General features: G+C 55.0%; 1 protein-coding gene across 1 annotated transcript in view; it reads right to left on the bottom strand.

Moving 5' to 3' along the window:
- Positions 1 to 594: 594 nt before the first annotated feature.
- COPA (coat protein complex I subunit alpha) overlaps positions 595 to 16122 on the bottom strand; it is a 26125-nt gene continuing 10597 nt past the window's right edge. The window contains exons 14-33 of the mRNA XM_086866156.1: positions 15006 to 15088; positions 14400 to 14539; positions 13607 to 13692; positions 12018 to 12156; positions 10944 to 11106; positions 9718 to 9864; positions 8871 to 9060; positions 8690 to 8785; positions 7936 to 8024; positions 7430 to 7553; positions 6775 to 6864; positions 6588 to 6697; positions 6395 to 6472; positions 6169 to 6237; positions 5840 to 5976; positions 5106 to 5292; positions 4241 to 4351; positions 3267 to 3428; positions 2557 to 2751; positions 595 to 1048 (exon numbers count right to left, since the gene is read on the bottom strand). Coding sequence (XP_086722282.1) covers positions 989 to 1048; positions 2557 to 2751; positions 3267 to 3428; positions 4241 to 4351; positions 5106 to 5292; positions 5840 to 5976; positions 6169 to 6237; positions 6395 to 6472; positions 6588 to 6697; positions 6775 to 6864; positions 7430 to 7553; positions 7936 to 8024; positions 8690 to 8785; positions 8871 to 9060; positions 9718 to 9864; positions 10944 to 11106; positions 12018 to 12156; positions 13607 to 13692; positions 14400 to 14539; positions 15006 to 15088 — 2456 coding nt within the window. The 3' untranslated portion in view covers positions 595 to 988. The remainder of the gene's footprint in view (positions 1049 to 2556; positions 2752 to 3266; positions 3429 to 4240; positions 4352 to 5105; positions 5293 to 5839; positions 5977 to 6168; positions 6238 to 6394; positions 6473 to 6587; positions 6698 to 6774; positions 6865 to 7429; positions 7554 to 7935; positions 8025 to 8689; positions 8786 to 8870; positions 9061 to 9717; positions 9865 to 10943; positions 11107 to 12017; positions 12157 to 13606; positions 13693 to 14399; positions 14540 to 15005; positions 15089 to 16122) is intronic.

The following is a 16122-nucleotide window of genomic DNA, read 5'->3' as shown; positions in this document are numbered from 1 at the left end:
GGGGATCCAACCCTCCCTGAGTCCCCTCAAGTAGTTCCCAAACCCTTTTTTTCCCATGGAAAAGTCATCCCAAATTACCTACCCAATTATTCCCAAATTTCCCACCCTGGCCCAGCTCGAGGCCGTTCCCTGGGATCAGATCCCAAATCCCCGCTGGAAAAACCCGGAATTCCCCCTGGATCCCCCTTTTTTCTGGGATGAGCTCCCTCCATTCCCTTTTCCCGCCGCTCCCTGGGCACTTCCAGCCCCTCATTCCATGCCCTGGACATTCCCAGCCGGACAATCCCTGGAATTGCATCCCTGCATCCTCCCCGCTGTGGATTCCCATCGCTCCAGGCACCGGAATCCACCCAAAATTCGGGAATCCCGGGGCCTTTTCCGTGCCCTGGGGCCAAACCGGGAATCCCGAAGGACAAAACTCCACCAGGAAACGCTGGACGAGCCCTCGGGGTTAATTGGGACGCTAATTACACCCCACTAATTAACACGCCCAGCTCCAAACCATTCCCATCCTCCGGAGCATTCCCAGAGCTGGGAACGGGGATAAAATTCCAATTTTTTTTTTGGTACGCCCCGATCTCCAAAGCAGGAAAATCCAGGTGATTAACAAACTTTATTAACGAGGGGAGCTCGTTAAGCGGCCACAACGACGACGCAAGGAGTTGTCGGACACGGAGCCGCTTCCAGAGGGAGCAGGGTTTCCCTGGATTCGGGATTTACGGAGCCAATCCTGGCTTTTCCGAGTTTTTCGGGGTTTTTTGGGGAGCAGAGGTGGTTGTGTCACAACCAGGGTTTGGGAAAAGCCGCCCGTGGTGCCCCTCTGGAAAAAATCCGGGATAAAAGCGCAGGAAAAAGCGGTCTGGGAAGAAGGAGAAGAAAAATTCCTGCTAAAAGTGGGGAAAAACCGGGAAGGGAGGATGGGAATGGCCAAAGGGGAGGAGTGAAATGCTGGAATGAGGAGTGGGAATTTCCTTATCCAGGAGAATTCCTAGCGGAACTGGAGGGGGCTGATGCGCAGCCCCAGCACGTCCTTCCCGATCTCCGTCACCTGCAGGGACAAAGAGAGGATTCAGGGCTGAAAATTTGGGATTCAGGGGTGAAAATTTGGGATTCAGGGGTGAAAATTTGGGATTCAGGGGTGAAAATTTGGGAATTAGGGGTGGAAACTCAAGATTTAGGGGTTGGGTTTGTGGCTGTTGCTCCCGGGCTTGTGCTGGGAGCACTGGGAAAGGTCTGGGAGCACCCTCAGACCACTCTGGTGGGATTTGGGTGTGAATTTGAGGGGTTTGGGTGGAAATTGGAGGGATTTGGATGGAAATCTGAGAGATTCGAGGGGATACTGAGATATTTCCACAGATATTTGACTTATTTCCACGGATATCTGAGATATTTCCATGGAAATAAGATTCCCCCTCAGCCTCCCCTCAAACCGAGCAGGCCCAACTCCCACAGGCCTCCCTTGTGGGAAAAACAGAGGAGAGATTTTTGGGGATATTGGAGATATTTCCACAGATATTTGACTTATTTCCCTGGATATTTAACTTATTTCCATGAATATTTGACTTATTTCCACGGATATCTGAGATATTTCCATGGAAATCAGATCCCCCCTCAGCCTCCCCTCAAACCGAGCAGGCCCGACTCCCACAGGCCTTGTGGGAAAAACAGAGGAGAGATTTTTGGGGATATTGGAGATATTTCCACAGATATTTGACTTATTTCCCTGGATATTTAACTTCTTTCCATGAATATTTGACTTATTTCCACAGATATCTGAGATATTTCCATGGAAATCAGATCCTCCCTCAGCCTCCCCTCAAACCGAGCAGGCCCGACTCCCACAGGCCTTGTGGGAAAAACAGAGGAGAGATTTTTGGGGATATTGGAGATATTTCCACAGATATTTGACTTATTTCCCTGGATATTTAACTTATTTCCATGAATATTTGACTTATTTCCACGGATATCTGAGATATTTCCATGGAAATCAGATCCCCCCTCAGCCTCCCCTCAAACCGAGCAGGCCCGACTCCCACAGGCCTTGTGGGAAAAACAGAGGAGAGATTTTTGGGGATATTGGAGATATTTCCACAGATATTTGACTTATTTCCCTGAATATTTAACTTATTTCCATGAATATTTGACTTATTTCCACAGATATCTGAGATATTTCCATGGAAATCAGATCCCCGCCTCAGCCTCCCCTCAAACCGAGCAGGCCCGACTCCCACAGGCCTTGTGGGAAAAACAGAGGAGAGATTTTTGGGGATATTGGAGATATTTCCACAGATATTTGACTTATTTCCCTGGATATTTAACTTCTTTCCATGAATATTTGACTTATTTCCACGGATATCTGAGATATTTCCATGGAAATCAGATCCTCCCTCAGCCTCCCCTCAAACCGAGCAGGCCCGACTCCCACCGGCCTTGCAGAAATTCACAGATTTGACCCCAAATCCCTTCCAGGAACCCCAAAATGTCCCCGCTAAGGCCATCCCTGAACCCTGGAACACCTCCAAAGGCCCGTGGGGAGAGGCAGGGCGCGAGCCTCACCGTGGTGACGCGGCAGATCTGCCCGCGGAACTCGGGGCTGTAGCAGGCGCCGCTGAGGGGACATTTCTCCAGGGCCTTGCCGCGGTAGATGGGGCGGTAGGAGGCGGCGCAGATGTCGAAGGGGTTGTGCTGGTCGTAGTTGAGCTGGTGGCTGTCGCTGGGGTTCTTCTCGCACGCCGCCAGGATCTTCCGTGTCTGGAGAAGCGGAGAACCCAGAGTGGGGAGGCGGCGGGGACGTTTGGGGAGGGGGACGCCTCAGAAATGGGTCAGAGCAGGGGTGTGGGGAAATGGGGTCAGAATGGGGGTTTGGGGACAGGGACACCTCCAGAAGGGGTCACAGAGAGGGTTTGGGGACAGGGACGCCTCAGAAATTGGTCAGAGCAGGGGTGTGGGGACGGGGATATTGCAAAATGGGGTCAGAGTGGGGGTTTGGGGACAGGGACACCTCCAGAAGGGGTCACAGGGGACAGGGACACCGCAAAAAGGGGTCAAAGTGGGGGTTTGGGGACAGGGACACTGCAAAAAGGGTCACAGAGAGGGTTTGGGGACAGGGATATCACAAAAAAGGGTCACAGAAGGGGTTTCAGGACAGGAACGCCCCAATAAAGCTGCTTCACAACTTGAAGGCCTCATCTGAGGACCTCACCTTGGCTTTGGGGACATCTGGGGACATCTGGGGACATTTGGGGACAGGGCCACGGCGGTCTCACCTGCTGGGCCACCTCAGGCTTGGGGCCGAGCTCGAGCAGGCGCCGGGCGAAGGTGGCGGCGCTTTTGAAGTTGCGGAGTTTGAAGAAGAGGTTGAGGGCGGTGCGGAGCACCAGGATCATGTGCACGGGCTGCAGCTGGGAGTGTGTGAAATAGGCGGCCATCTGCCAGGGAAAAGCGGGATGAAACCCTCGGGAATAATGGGAATTACAGGCAGTGCCTCCCCTCCAGGCCGGAGCTGGCGTTGAAGGCGGAATTCCGTGTTTTCGATGAGTTTTTTGTGCAGGATTCCTGCACTTCTCCCCTCAGAAATCACGCATTTCTGCCCTCAGGATTTCCTTCGGTTTTCCCTTCAGGAATTCTCACCTTTTCCCCTCAGGAATTCTCACCTTTAACCCTCAGGAATTCCCACATTTCCTACTTCAGGAATCCTGTATTTCTCCCCTCGTGAATTCTGTATTTTCGATGAGTTTTTTGTGCAGGATTCCTGCACTTCTCCCCTCAGAAATCCCACATTTCTGCCCTCAGAATTTCCTTCGTTTTTCCCTTCAGGAATTCTCACCTTTTTCCCTCAGGAATTCCCACCTTTAGCCCTCAGGAATTCCCACATTTCCTGCTTCAGGAATCCTGTGTTTTTCCCCTCACAAATTCCCACATTTCCCTTCAGAAATTCTCACCTTTTCCCCTCAGGAATTCCTACATCCCCCTTCCCTCAGAAATCCTGTATTTCTTCCTTCAGATATCCCACATTTTCCCCTTCGGGAATTCCATATTTCCTACCTCAGGAATCTCACATTTCCCCCCTCAGGAATTCAATGTTTTCCCTTCAGGAATTCCATCTTTTCCCCTTTGGAATTCCCACATTTTCCCCCCTCAGAAATCCCACATTTCCCCCCCTAGGAATTCCATGTTTTTCCCTCAGGAATTCCATGTTTTCCCCTCAGAAATCCCACATTTCCCCTCGGGATTCCCTCACCTCACAGATCCTCTTCTGCTGCTCCAGCGTCTCCTTGGGCAGCTTCTTCCTCTCGATCTCCATGGACAATCCCACGATGTATTCCCGGCAAATGGCGATCAGCTGCTGCGCCTTTGGGGCAAATCCCGGGATCAAACCCTTCCCTGGGCACGCTTTGGGATCGGGATTCCCTCAGGATTCCCACATTTTCCCCTCAGGAATTCCCCCATTTTCTCCCTCAGAAATTCCCACATTTCCCCCTCAGAAATTCCCACATTTCCCCCTCAGAAAATCCCCCATTTTCCCCCCAAGAATTCCCACATTTTCCCCTCAGAAATTCCTACATTTCCCCCTCAGAAATCCCATATATTCCCCTCAAGAATTCCCATGTTTTCCCCCCCAGGAATTCCCACATTTTCCCCTCAGAAATCCCACATTTTCCCCTCAGGAACTCCCCCATTTTCCCCCTCAGGAATCCCCCATTTTCCCCTCAGAAATCCCACATTTTCCCCTCAGGAACTCCCCCATTTTCCCCTCAGAAATCCCACATTTTCCCCTCAGGAACTCCCCCATTTTCCCCTCAGAAATACCACATTTTCCCCTCAGAAAATCCCCCATTTTCCCCCCAGGAATTCCCACATTTTCCCCTCAGGAACTCCCCCATTTTCCCCCTCAGGAATCCCCCATTTTCCCCTCAGAAATCCCACATTTTCCCCTCAGGAACTCACCCATTTTCCCCCTCAGGAATCCCCCATTTTCCCCTCAGAAATCCCACATTTTCCCCTCAGGAATTCCCCCATTTTCCCCTCAGAAATCCCACATTTTCCCCTCAGGAATTCCCCCATTTTCCCCTCATGAATTCCCCCCTCGTGATCCCCCCCCTTACCTCAGCGATCTCCTGTTTGTTATCCACCACCAGCAGGGGGACGCTGAGCAGGATCAGCCGGAATTTCTCCACGGCCTCCTCGAACTTGCCGGCGGTGGTGAGCTGATAGCAGAGCTGCAGCCTCTGGATCAGCTCGCCCAGCTTCAGCCCCACGGCCGGCAGCGCTCCCTTCAGCCCGCCCTCCTTCCTGGGATCCGCCAGGAAAACCGGGATTTAGGGGGAGTTCTGCTCCCTGAGGCCTTTCCCATGCTTCCCAAACCTTTTTCCCCGTGGAAAAATTGGCCCAAATATCCAGGCCTGGCATGGCTTGAGGGTGTTTCCTCTTGTTCTGGCTCTGTTCTCTGGGATTAGATCCCAAATTCCCACTGGAAGAGCCTGGAATTCCCTCTGGATCCCCCTTTTCTCCCCCCAGTTCCCTCAGGTTCCACCATTCCTTTCTCCCACCGCTCCAGGACACTTCCCAGCCCCTCATTCCATCAGGATCCAGCCCTAAACATTCCCTGGATTTTACCCCCAACCCCATCTCTGCTCACCCACAATTCCCACCTCTCGCCACAAACCGGGAATTCCGCCTCCTCCCCATCCCTGGAGGCGCCCGAGCAATTCCTGAACCTCGCTCTGGAGGGAATCAACCTCGCCCGCCTCATTCCCAACCCCAGAAATCCGGGATTTCTCTCCAGGAAGAGCATTCCCAACAGCCTGGGGAATCCTTGGAATCCGGGGAAGGCGCTCACCAGTTGCGGTGCGGGAATCCGTACATGGCGGGGAGGCTGGGAAGCGCCTGGAATGTCGTCCGGCCTCGGGAAAACGTCTGCAGGAAGAGCTGCTTGTAGGGGCCGAAGTTGGTCACTCCCACCTGGTCATGGAGCAGCTGATGGGATAAAAAAAATCACGGATTGAGCCGGGAAAACCTGGATCAGGCAGCGCCGAGGCCTCGCTTTGGGGTCAGATCCCCGGAAAAACGGGGAGGGAACGTTCCGGAACAGACACGGAGCGAGGATTCGGGGTGTAGGCGAAGGGAAAGGAGGAGTTTTTCCGGAAGAAAATTCCATGGGAAACTCACCCTCATGGCTGTCTCGAAGGATCCTGCCAGGATGTGATCCACGGGGAGCTGGGAATTGTTGCACCACACCTGGAAAAGAGGGAAGGGAATCCAGGTGGGATTGGGATGGGCACGGCTCCCACGGCACAAATCCCACGCTGAGGGGAATCCCAGGGGAAAAAACAACCCCAAGGACGAAGGGGAAAAGGAGGAAATTCCCGGTTTTCCAAGGAAATCTGGGATTTACCTGGGCTGGGCTGGTGCCTTTGGTGGGGGGCACGAAGAATCCGTCCTCGGCCGCTCCCGCGGGGCCGGCGGCGACGTCCTGAGGGAAAATCCCGGAATTCCGGCTGAAAGCCGAGCTGGACCATCCCAGAGAACATTCCCCGCTTCCCGAATTCCCGAGGAATCGGCGCTGGGATGCCCCAGGATTCTCCTACCAGCTCGGGGGGAAGATCCAAATCTTCTTCCACTTCCCATCCTCCTCCTTCCTCCTGCCCTTTTCCCGTTCCCTCCTCTCCGAATCCTTCCCCGGCATCCACGAACCCGTCTGTGGGGAGCAGGGAATGTTCTCTGGGATCCCAGGGGAACGGGGTTTTCCAAGGGAAATTCCGGGATTTTTCCCACCTTCGTCCAGCTGCAGCTCGGCGTCCTCGCCCCAGCCCTCGGTGCCCACGGCGTCCATGTCGATGTCGGCGGCCAGAGCTCCTCCTTTCCCTAAAAAAAAACAGGGAAAGACCCTCGGGAAAGAATTCCAGGAGGGGAAAAGCCCACCCTGCCCTCGTGCTGTTGCATCCCATGGAATTTTGGGATTTGGGAGGGTGGGGCAGAGCTCCAGGATGGATCCTCGCTCTGAGCTCCAGGAATTCCTCCATCCAGGGATGGGATCCAACCCTCCCTGAGCCCCTCCCGACACTTCCCAACCCTTTTTCCATGGAAAAATTATCCCAAAAATCCAGCCCTGGCACAGCCCGAGGCCGTTCCCTGGGATCAGATCCCAAATTCTGCCTGGAATTCCCCCGGATCCCCCTTTTCTCCCGGATGAACCCCCTCGGGATTTTCCATTCCCTTTTCCAGCCGCTCATTCCGTGACTTCCCACAGCCCCGGCCATTCCCAGGGCTCATTCCCAATCCCAATCCCGTTATTCCCAGCGCCTCACATCCAGCTCCTTTCCCAACTCCTCCCCCAGAACATTCCCGGGTTTCTCGCCGCTGCAGCCACGGGAACCTCCCCGTGCCGATCCCAAATCCCGGGAACGCCGGGAACGCCGGGAATGCCGACCTTTCCCGGCGATGGAGCCCTCGAAGAATCCCTTGGAGACGGTCAGGAGGGGCCAGTTGGTGTCCAGGGGCAGCACCGGCGCCGGCGGCTGCAGCAGCCGCGCCTCCGGATCCACGGCCGGGATCTGGGATGAGCCGGGAAAACGTCGGAAAAACCTCGGGAAAATCCCGGCCTTTGGGGTCCTCGCCCCGGAAAAGAGCTGCTTTTCCATTGTCTCCTCCTTCCCCAGTTCCAGGAGTTTCCCAGGAATCCCATCCCCACTGGATCCCGCTGGGCCTGAATTCCAGGAGTTTCCCAGGAATCCCCTTCCCCTCCTTCCCGAATTCCAGGAGTTTTCCAGTTGTTCTCCCACTGGATCCCCCCCCATCCCCGAATTCCCGAATTCCAGGACTTTTCCAGGATTTCCCCCTTCCCCGCCATCCCCTCCTCCCCCGATTCCAGGCGTTTTCCCCGCTGGATCCCGCCGTTCCCTTCCCAAATTCCCGGAGTTTTCCGGGCGTTCCCACCGTCTCCTTCTCGGGATCGAAGGATTCCCGCAGGCTCTCGGCCTCCTCGTCCAGCCCGTGCGTGGCGGCCGTCAGGTACGCCAGGGATTCTGGAACGACGGGATCGACCCCGGGAATAACGGGAAAAGCCATTGGAATGACGGGAATTACCACAGGAATAACGGGAAAAGCCATTGGAATGACGGGAATGACCACAGGAATAACGGGAAAAGCCACTGGAATGATGGGAATGACCATGGGAATAATGGGAAAAGCCATTGGAATGATGGGAATGACCACAGGAATAATGGGAAAAGCCATTGGAATGACGGGAACGACCACGGGAATAACAGGAAAAGCCATTGGAATGATGGGAATGACCATGGGAATAATGGGAAAAGCCATTGGAATGACTGGAAGGACCCCCCATGCCCGGAATTCCTGGAATTCCCCGGAGAAGGAATCCCTGTGCCTGTGGACTCGGGGAATTCCATGGGGAAAGATTCCCAATGCCCAGAATTCCCTTTGGGAAGGACTCCCGGCGCCTGGAATCCTGGGAATTCCCTGGAAAAGGATTCCCCATGGCCGGAATTCCCTTTGGGAAGGCTTCCCAGTGCCCAGAATTCCCTAGAAAAGGATTCCCCACACCCAGAATTCCCTGGAGAAGAACTCCCAGTACCCAGAACTCCATGAATTCCCTGGAGAAGGTCTCCCCACACCCAGAATTCCCTGGAAAAGCCCGGAATCCCGGGAATTCCCTCTGGGCAGGACTCACTCTGGCCGCAGCCGCGCAGGATCCGCACCCTCTCGGCCACGTCCCCCAGGTACAGCGCGTTCTGGTAGTGCCCGCTCATGTCCTTCCGGATCTCCGCTGCGCCCCAAAAAAACGGGAAATCGGTGAAAAAAAAAAAATCCCGGGAAAAGCCAGAATTCCCGTGGGGAAGGGCGCAGCTCACCGATCTTCATCATCTTGCGGAGTTTCTCCAGGTTGCCGGTGAGGAGGTAGAGGAAGGAGAGGCGGTCGAAGTTCTTGGTGCGCTGGTAGCACATCTCCACCACCTGGTGGTTCCCCTGCAGCAGCGCCGCCTCGCCCAGCTTCTGCCAGCAGCCCTTGTCGTCCAGAGCCTTGGCGGCCTCCAGGGCGATCTGTTCTCCGGGAATTCCGGGAATTCGGGGTGGGGAATGGGCTGACGGGGATGAGGGATGGGAGTGGGGGCTTTGGGGGTGTCCAGGGGGATTTGTGCCCAGGGGATGGTCTGGGTGCTGAAACATCCGGAACTGAACTTCCCAGAACATCCCAGAATGTTCCGGAACACCCCAGAGCATCCTGAGCCATCCCCAAATCATCCCTAAATCATCCCAAACAATCCCAGAACATCCTGAGCCATCCCAGAACATCCCAGAACATTCCAGAACACGCCAGAGCATCCCGAGCCATCCCAGAGCATCACAGAACATCCTGAGCCATCCCAGAACATCCCAGAACATTCCAGAACACCCCAGAACATTGTGACACATCCCAGAACACCCCAGAGCATCCCAAACCATCCCAAACCATCCCAAACCATCCCCAAAGCATTCTGAACCATCCCAGAACACCCCAGAACATTCCAGAACACCCCAGAGCATCCCAAACCATCCCAAACCATCCCAAAAGCATTCTGAACCATCCCAGAACACCCCAGAACATTCCAAAACACCCCAGAGCATCCCAAACCATCCCAAAGCATTCTGAACCATCCCAGATCATCCCAAACCGCCCTGAACTGCCCCGAACTGCCCCGATGCCGCCGGCGCCGTCACCTCGATGTTGCCGCACTCCAGGGCGAGGCTGAAGCGCGTCTTCTCGTCGCGCACGAAGTGCAGCGCCACCTCGGGGTACCCCTTGCGCTGCAGGTACGCGATGATGGCCTGGCCCACCAGCCGCGCGCTGCGCACCATGTGCAGCACCTGCGGGATCCCAAATCATATCCCAAATCCCAAATCACATCCCAAATCACATCCCAAATCCTCATCCCAAACCATGTGCAGCACCTGCAGGATCCCAAATCCCAAATCACATCCCAAATCCCCATCCCAAATCCCAAATCACATCCCAAATCCCCATCCCAAATCCCAAATCACATCCCAAATCATATCCCAAATCCCAAATCCTCATCCCAAATCCCCATCCCAAATCCTCATCCCAAACCCTGCCCCACCAGCCGCGCGCTGCGCACCATGTGCAGAACCTGCGGGATCCCAGATCACAAATCACATCCCAAATCCCCATCCCAAATCCTCATCCCAAACCATGTGCAGCACCTGCAGGATCCCAAATCCCAAATCACATCCCAAATCCCCATCCCAAATCCCAAATCACATCCCAAATCCCAAATCACATCCTGAATCCTCATCCCAAACCCTGCCCCACCAGCCGCGCGCTGCGCACCATGTGCAGCACCTGCGGGATCCCAAATCCCAAATCACATCCCAAATCCTCATCCCAAATCCCAAATCACATCCCAAATCCCAAATCACATCCCAAATCACATCCCAAATCCCAAATCCCATCTCAATCCCAAATCACATCCCAAATCCCAAACCACATCCCGAATCCTGAATCCACATCCCAAATCCCAAATCGCATCCCAAATCACATCCCAAACCCCGCCCCACCAGCCACACGCTGCGCACCGTGTGCAGCACCTGCAGGGCATCCCAAATCCCATTCCTCCCTCATCCCAAATCCCATTCCTCCCTCATCCCAAATCCCATTCCTCCCTCATCCCAAATCCCATTCCTCCCTCATCCCAAATCCCATTCCTCCCTCATCCCAAATCCCATTCCTCCCTCATCCCAAATCCCATTTCTCCCTCATCCCAAATCCCATTTCTCCCTCATCCCAAATCCCATTCCTCCCTCATCCCAAATCCCATTCCTCCCTCATCCCAAATCCCATTCCTCCCTCATCCCAAATCCCATTTCTCCTCCCCGCTTCATTCCCGTTTTTCCCGCTGTTATTTTTCCCGGGGGGACGATTCCCGCACCTCGTCGTACTTCCTGTGGATGAGGGCGAGTTTGAAGCGGAACTCGGTGGGGTCGATGCTGAGCACGCGGGGCCGGCACTCGCGGTCCAGGCAGTGCACGCTGTTCCCGCGCACCCGCGTCACGTAGATCGGCAGGTCCAGCGTGCGGATGATGCCGTGATCCCTGCGCGGAGACCCCGCTCGCATCCCGCCGGGCGTCCCCGGGGGCGTTCCCGACGTTCCCGGGGCGTTCCCAATGTTCCCGGGGCGTTCCCGACATTCCCACTCAGCTCCCGGGGGATTCTCGCCATTCCTGGGGCATTCCCTCCATCCCCAGGGCGTTCCCAACATTCCTGGGGCGTTCCCGACATTCCCGGGGCATTCCCGACATTCCCGGGGCGTTCCCGACATTCCCAGGGCGTTCCCGACATTCCCGGGGCGTTCCTGACATTCCCACCATTCCCAGGGGGATTCCCGCCATTCCCGGGGCATTCCCGGGGGGATTCCTGCCATTCCCAGGGGATTCCCACCATTCCCAGGGGGATTCCCGCCATTCCTGGGGCGTTCCCACCATTCCCAGGGGCTCGCCTGTCCATCCCAGGGAATTCCCATCCATCCCAGGACTCTCATTCCCATCCATCCCAGAGAATCCTGTCCATCCCAAAGAATTCCCATCCATCCCAAGAAATTCCCGTCCATCCCAGGGAATTCCCGCCCATCCCAGGGAATTCCCGTCCATCCCAAGGAATTCCCGCCCATCCCAGGGAATTCCCGTCCATCCCAAGGAATTCCCGTCCATCCCAGGAAATTCCCGTCCATCCCAGGGAATTCCTGCCCATCCCAGGACCCTCATTCCCACCCATCCCAAGGAATTCCCGCCCATCCCGGAGCATTCCTGTCCATCCCAAGGAATTCCCGCCCATCCCAGGACCCTCATTCCCGTCCATCCCAAGGAATTCCTGTCCATCCCAAGGAATTCCCGTCCATCCCAGGGAATTCCTGCCCATCCCAGGACCCTCATTCCCGTCCATCCCAAGGAATTCCCGCCCATCCCGGGGCATTCCCGGCCGGCTCCGGCTGTTGCCGCGGGCCCACCCTGAGGTGACGGCGTATTTGATGTGGTTGCTGGTGGTGTAGATGAAGACGCCGCTCTCGTCCCAGGCGCCGCTCTTCACCCGGATGTTCTCGTGGATCTGGCACAGCGACTCCAGCTTCCGGTTACACAGCAGGATGGCTGACAGCAGGGAATCAATCCGGGAATCAGTCCGGGAATACAGCCGGAATACAGGCGGGAATACAGCCGAAATACAGCCAGGAATACAGGCGGAATACAGGCGGGAATACAGCCAGAATACAGCCGGGAATACAGGCGGGAATACAGCCGGAATACAGCCAGGAATACAGCCGGAATACAGCCGGAATACAGCCGGAATACAGGCGGGAATGGAATACAGGCGGGAATACAGCCGGAATACAGGCGGGAATACAGCCAGAATACAGGCGGGAATACAGCCGGAATACAGCCAGGAATACAGGCAGAATACAGCCGGAATACAGCCAGGAATACAGCCGGGAATACAGGCGGAATACAGGCAGAATACAGCCGGAATACAGCCAGGAATACAGCCAGAATACAGCCGGGAATACAGCCAGAATACAGCCAGGAATACAGCCAGAATACAGCCGGGAATACAGGCGGGAATACAGCTGGAACACAGCCGGGAATACAGCCAGAATACAGCCGAGAATGGAATACAGGCGGGAATACAGGCGGGAATGGAATACAGGCGGGAATGGAATACAGGCGGGAATGGAATACAGGCGGGAATACAGCCAGAATACAGGCGGGAATGGAATACAGGCGGGAATGAGCCCGGGAATACAGCTGGGAATACAGCAGGGAATCAGTCCGGGAATACAGCCCGGAATACAGGCAGAAATACAGGCGGGAATACAGTCGGGAATGAATCCGGGAATACAACCAGGAATACAACCAGGAATACAGGCGGGAACGAATCAGGGAATACAGCTGGGAATACAGGCGGAAATACAGGCGGGAATACAGGCGGGAACGAATCAGGAAATACAGCTGGGAATACAACCAGGAATACAGGCGGGAACGAATCAGGGAATACAGGTGGGAATACAGGCGGGAATGGAATAGAGGCGGGAATACAGGCAGGAATGAATCAGGGAACACAGGTGAGAATACCGCCGGGAATACAGGCGGGAATGGAACACAGCTGGGAATAGAGGCGGAAATACAGGCGGAAATACAGGCGGGAATGAATCAGGGAATACAGGCGGGATGGTTTGGGATGGAAACAGCGCAAAAATCCCTCAAGGGCTTCCCTAAAAATTCCTTCAAGGAATTCCCGGGCCAGGATTTGCCTTCCCTGTGCTTTTTCCCTCCGGAATATTCTCAGGGAAGTTCGGGATTCCCCAGATTCCCCCCACCCAGGGAATTCCCGGAGCTTGGAGCGGGACCCTCGGAGGGTTTTCCCCACCTGGGAATTTCATGGGATCCCGTAAAAACCCGGGAAATTCCTTTAAAAAACACGGGAAATTCCAGGAAAAACCTGGGAAATTCCAGGAAAAACCCGGGAAATCCCATGAAAATCCCAGGGAATTCCATGAAAATCCCGGGGAATTCCATGGAAATCCCTGGGAATGCCGGGGCTCACCGTGCTTGGCCAGCAGGGCCACGTGGGACATGTCGGCCGACCAGATCACGTACTTCACCTTGGAGATCTTCACCGACGCCAGAGTCCTGCGGAAAAACGGGATTGGGGAGCCCAAAAAACCCTGGAAGAGCCCAGAAAATCCCTGGAAGAGCCCAAAAAACCCCAGGGGATCCCAAAAAATCCTGGAAGAGCCCAAAAAACACTGGGGGATCCCAAAAAACCCTCGAAGAGCTCAAAAAACACTGGGGGATCCCAAAAAACCCCAGGGGATCCCAAAAAATCCCAGGGGATCCCAAAAAACCCCAGGGGATCCCAAAAAAATCATGGAGGAGCCCAAAAAAATCCCAGGGGATCCCTTTTCCAGCCTTTCCCAGATTTCCACAGGAACAGGAAGGATTTGGGGTGGAAAAAGCGGGATTTGGGATGAAAAAAATGGGATTTGGGGGGAAAAACGGGATTTAGGGGAAAAAAATGGGATTTAGGAGAAAAAAATCAGGATTAGGGTGAGGAAAACGGGATTTAGGAGGCAAAAATGTGATTTAGAGGGGAAAAAAGGGGATTAGGGTAAGAAAAACGGGAATTAGGATGAGAAAAAACAGGATTTAGGGTGAAAAAAATGGGATTTGGGGGGAATAATGGATTTAGGAAATAAAAAATGGGATTTAAGGGGAAAAAACAGGATTTAGAATGAAAAAAACCGGATTTAGGGGGAAAAAAGCGGGATTTAGGGTGAGAAAAAAGGGGATTTCGGGGGAGAAAAAGCGGGATTTGGGAATTCCGGGCGAATTCCCACCTTTTCTGCTGGACGTCGAAGAGGGTGACGGAGTCGGAGTCGCGCAGGAGCAAATTCCCGGTGCCGGCGTAGAAAATCTCGTCGCAGTTGGGAACCGGAATCTTCTTGGTGATCTCGTTCTTCAGGTTCTTGATCAGGATCTGGGACGGAATTCCCGGATTTTGGGGATTTTTGGGAATGCCGACAGGGTTTGGGGGGTTCATTCCGGGGTTTTCCCGGGGTTTTTTTTTTTTTTGGAGGGTTGGGAAGATCCGACCGGAATCCCCGGAATTCCCTGCAGGGATGGGGATCCAACCCTCCCTTGAGTCCCTTCAAGTAGTTCCCAAACCCTGTTTTCCATGGAAAAATCATCCCAAATGATCCAATTATTCCCAGATTTCCCACCCTGGCCCAGCTCGAGGCCGTTCCCTGGGATCAGATCCCAAATTCCCGCTGGAAAATCCCGGAGTTCCCCCTGGATCCCCCTGAGCCTCCCTCAGGATCCTCCATTCCCTTTTCCAGCCCCATTCCCGCTTTTCCCAGCCCTTTCTTTGGGATGGGCCCCACCCGGATCCGCCCCCACCATCCCAGAATTCCCAGAATTCCCGGAATTCCCGGGATCCTCACCGAGTGCATCCGGTCCAGGACGGCGAATCGGTTCCGCGCCACCCACACGGCCGTGAGCCCCGAGGAGCGCTTCCCCTCCGGAGCTGCAATCCGGGAGAGAGAGGGAATCCGGGATAGAGCCGGAATCCGGGATAGAGCCGGGGATCCGGGAGAGAGCGGGAATCCGGGATAGAGCCGGGGATCCGGGATAGAGCCGGGAATCCGGGATTGAGCGGGAATCCGGGATAGAGCCGGGGATCCGGGAGAGAGCCGGGGATCCGGGAGAGAGCCGGGAATCCGGGAGAGAGCCGGGAATCCGGGATTGAGCCGGGAATCCGGGAGAGAGCCGGGAATCCGGGAGAGAGCCGGGAATCGGGATTGAGCCGGGAATTCGGGATAGAGCCAGGGATCCGGGATAGAGCCGGGAATTCGGGATAGAGCCGGGAATCCGGGAGAGAGCCGGGGATCCGGGATAGAGCCGGGGATCCGGGAGAGAGCCGGGGATCCGGGATAGAGCCGGGAATCCGGGAGAGAGCCGGGAATCCGGGATTGAGCCGGGAATCCGGCCCGGAATCCAGATTGGGGATGGGATCGGGATGGGGTTCAGGGATTGGGATGGAGTTGGGATGGAGTTCTGGGATTGGGATGGGATCAGGATGGGATTGATGGAATTGGAATGGGATTGATGGGATTCCGATGGAATTGATGGGATCAATGGGATTGGGACGGGATTGGGATGGATTTGGGATGGGATTCAGAGATCAGGATGGGATCGGGATGGGATTGGGATGGGATTGATGGGATCAATGGGATCAATGGGATTGATGGGATCAATGAGATCGGGATGGGATTGATGGGATCAATGGGATCAATGGGATCAATGGGATCGATGGGATTGGGATGGGATTGATGAGATCAATGGGATCGGGATGGGATTGATGGGATCAATGGGATCGATGGGATTGGGATGGGATTGATGGGATCAATGGGATTGGGATGGGATTGATGGGATCAATGGGATCAATGGGATTGGGATGGGATTGGGGTGGGATTGATGGGATCAATGGGATCGATGGGATTGGGATGGAATTCAGGGACTGGGACGGGATCCGGAGCTTTTCCAGTTGGGATTGGGTTT

This window comes from Cyanistes caeruleus, chromosome 30, assembly GCF_971803275.1.
Source record: "Cyanistes caeruleus chromosome 30, bCyaCae1.hap1.1, whole genome shotgun sequence".
Lineage (NCBI taxonomy): Eukaryota > Metazoa > Chordata > Aves > Passeriformes > Paridae > Cyanistes > Cyanistes caeruleus.
The sequence above is the reverse complement of the archived record's forward strand: the minus strand, read 5'-3'. Positions and strand labels throughout refer to the sequence as shown.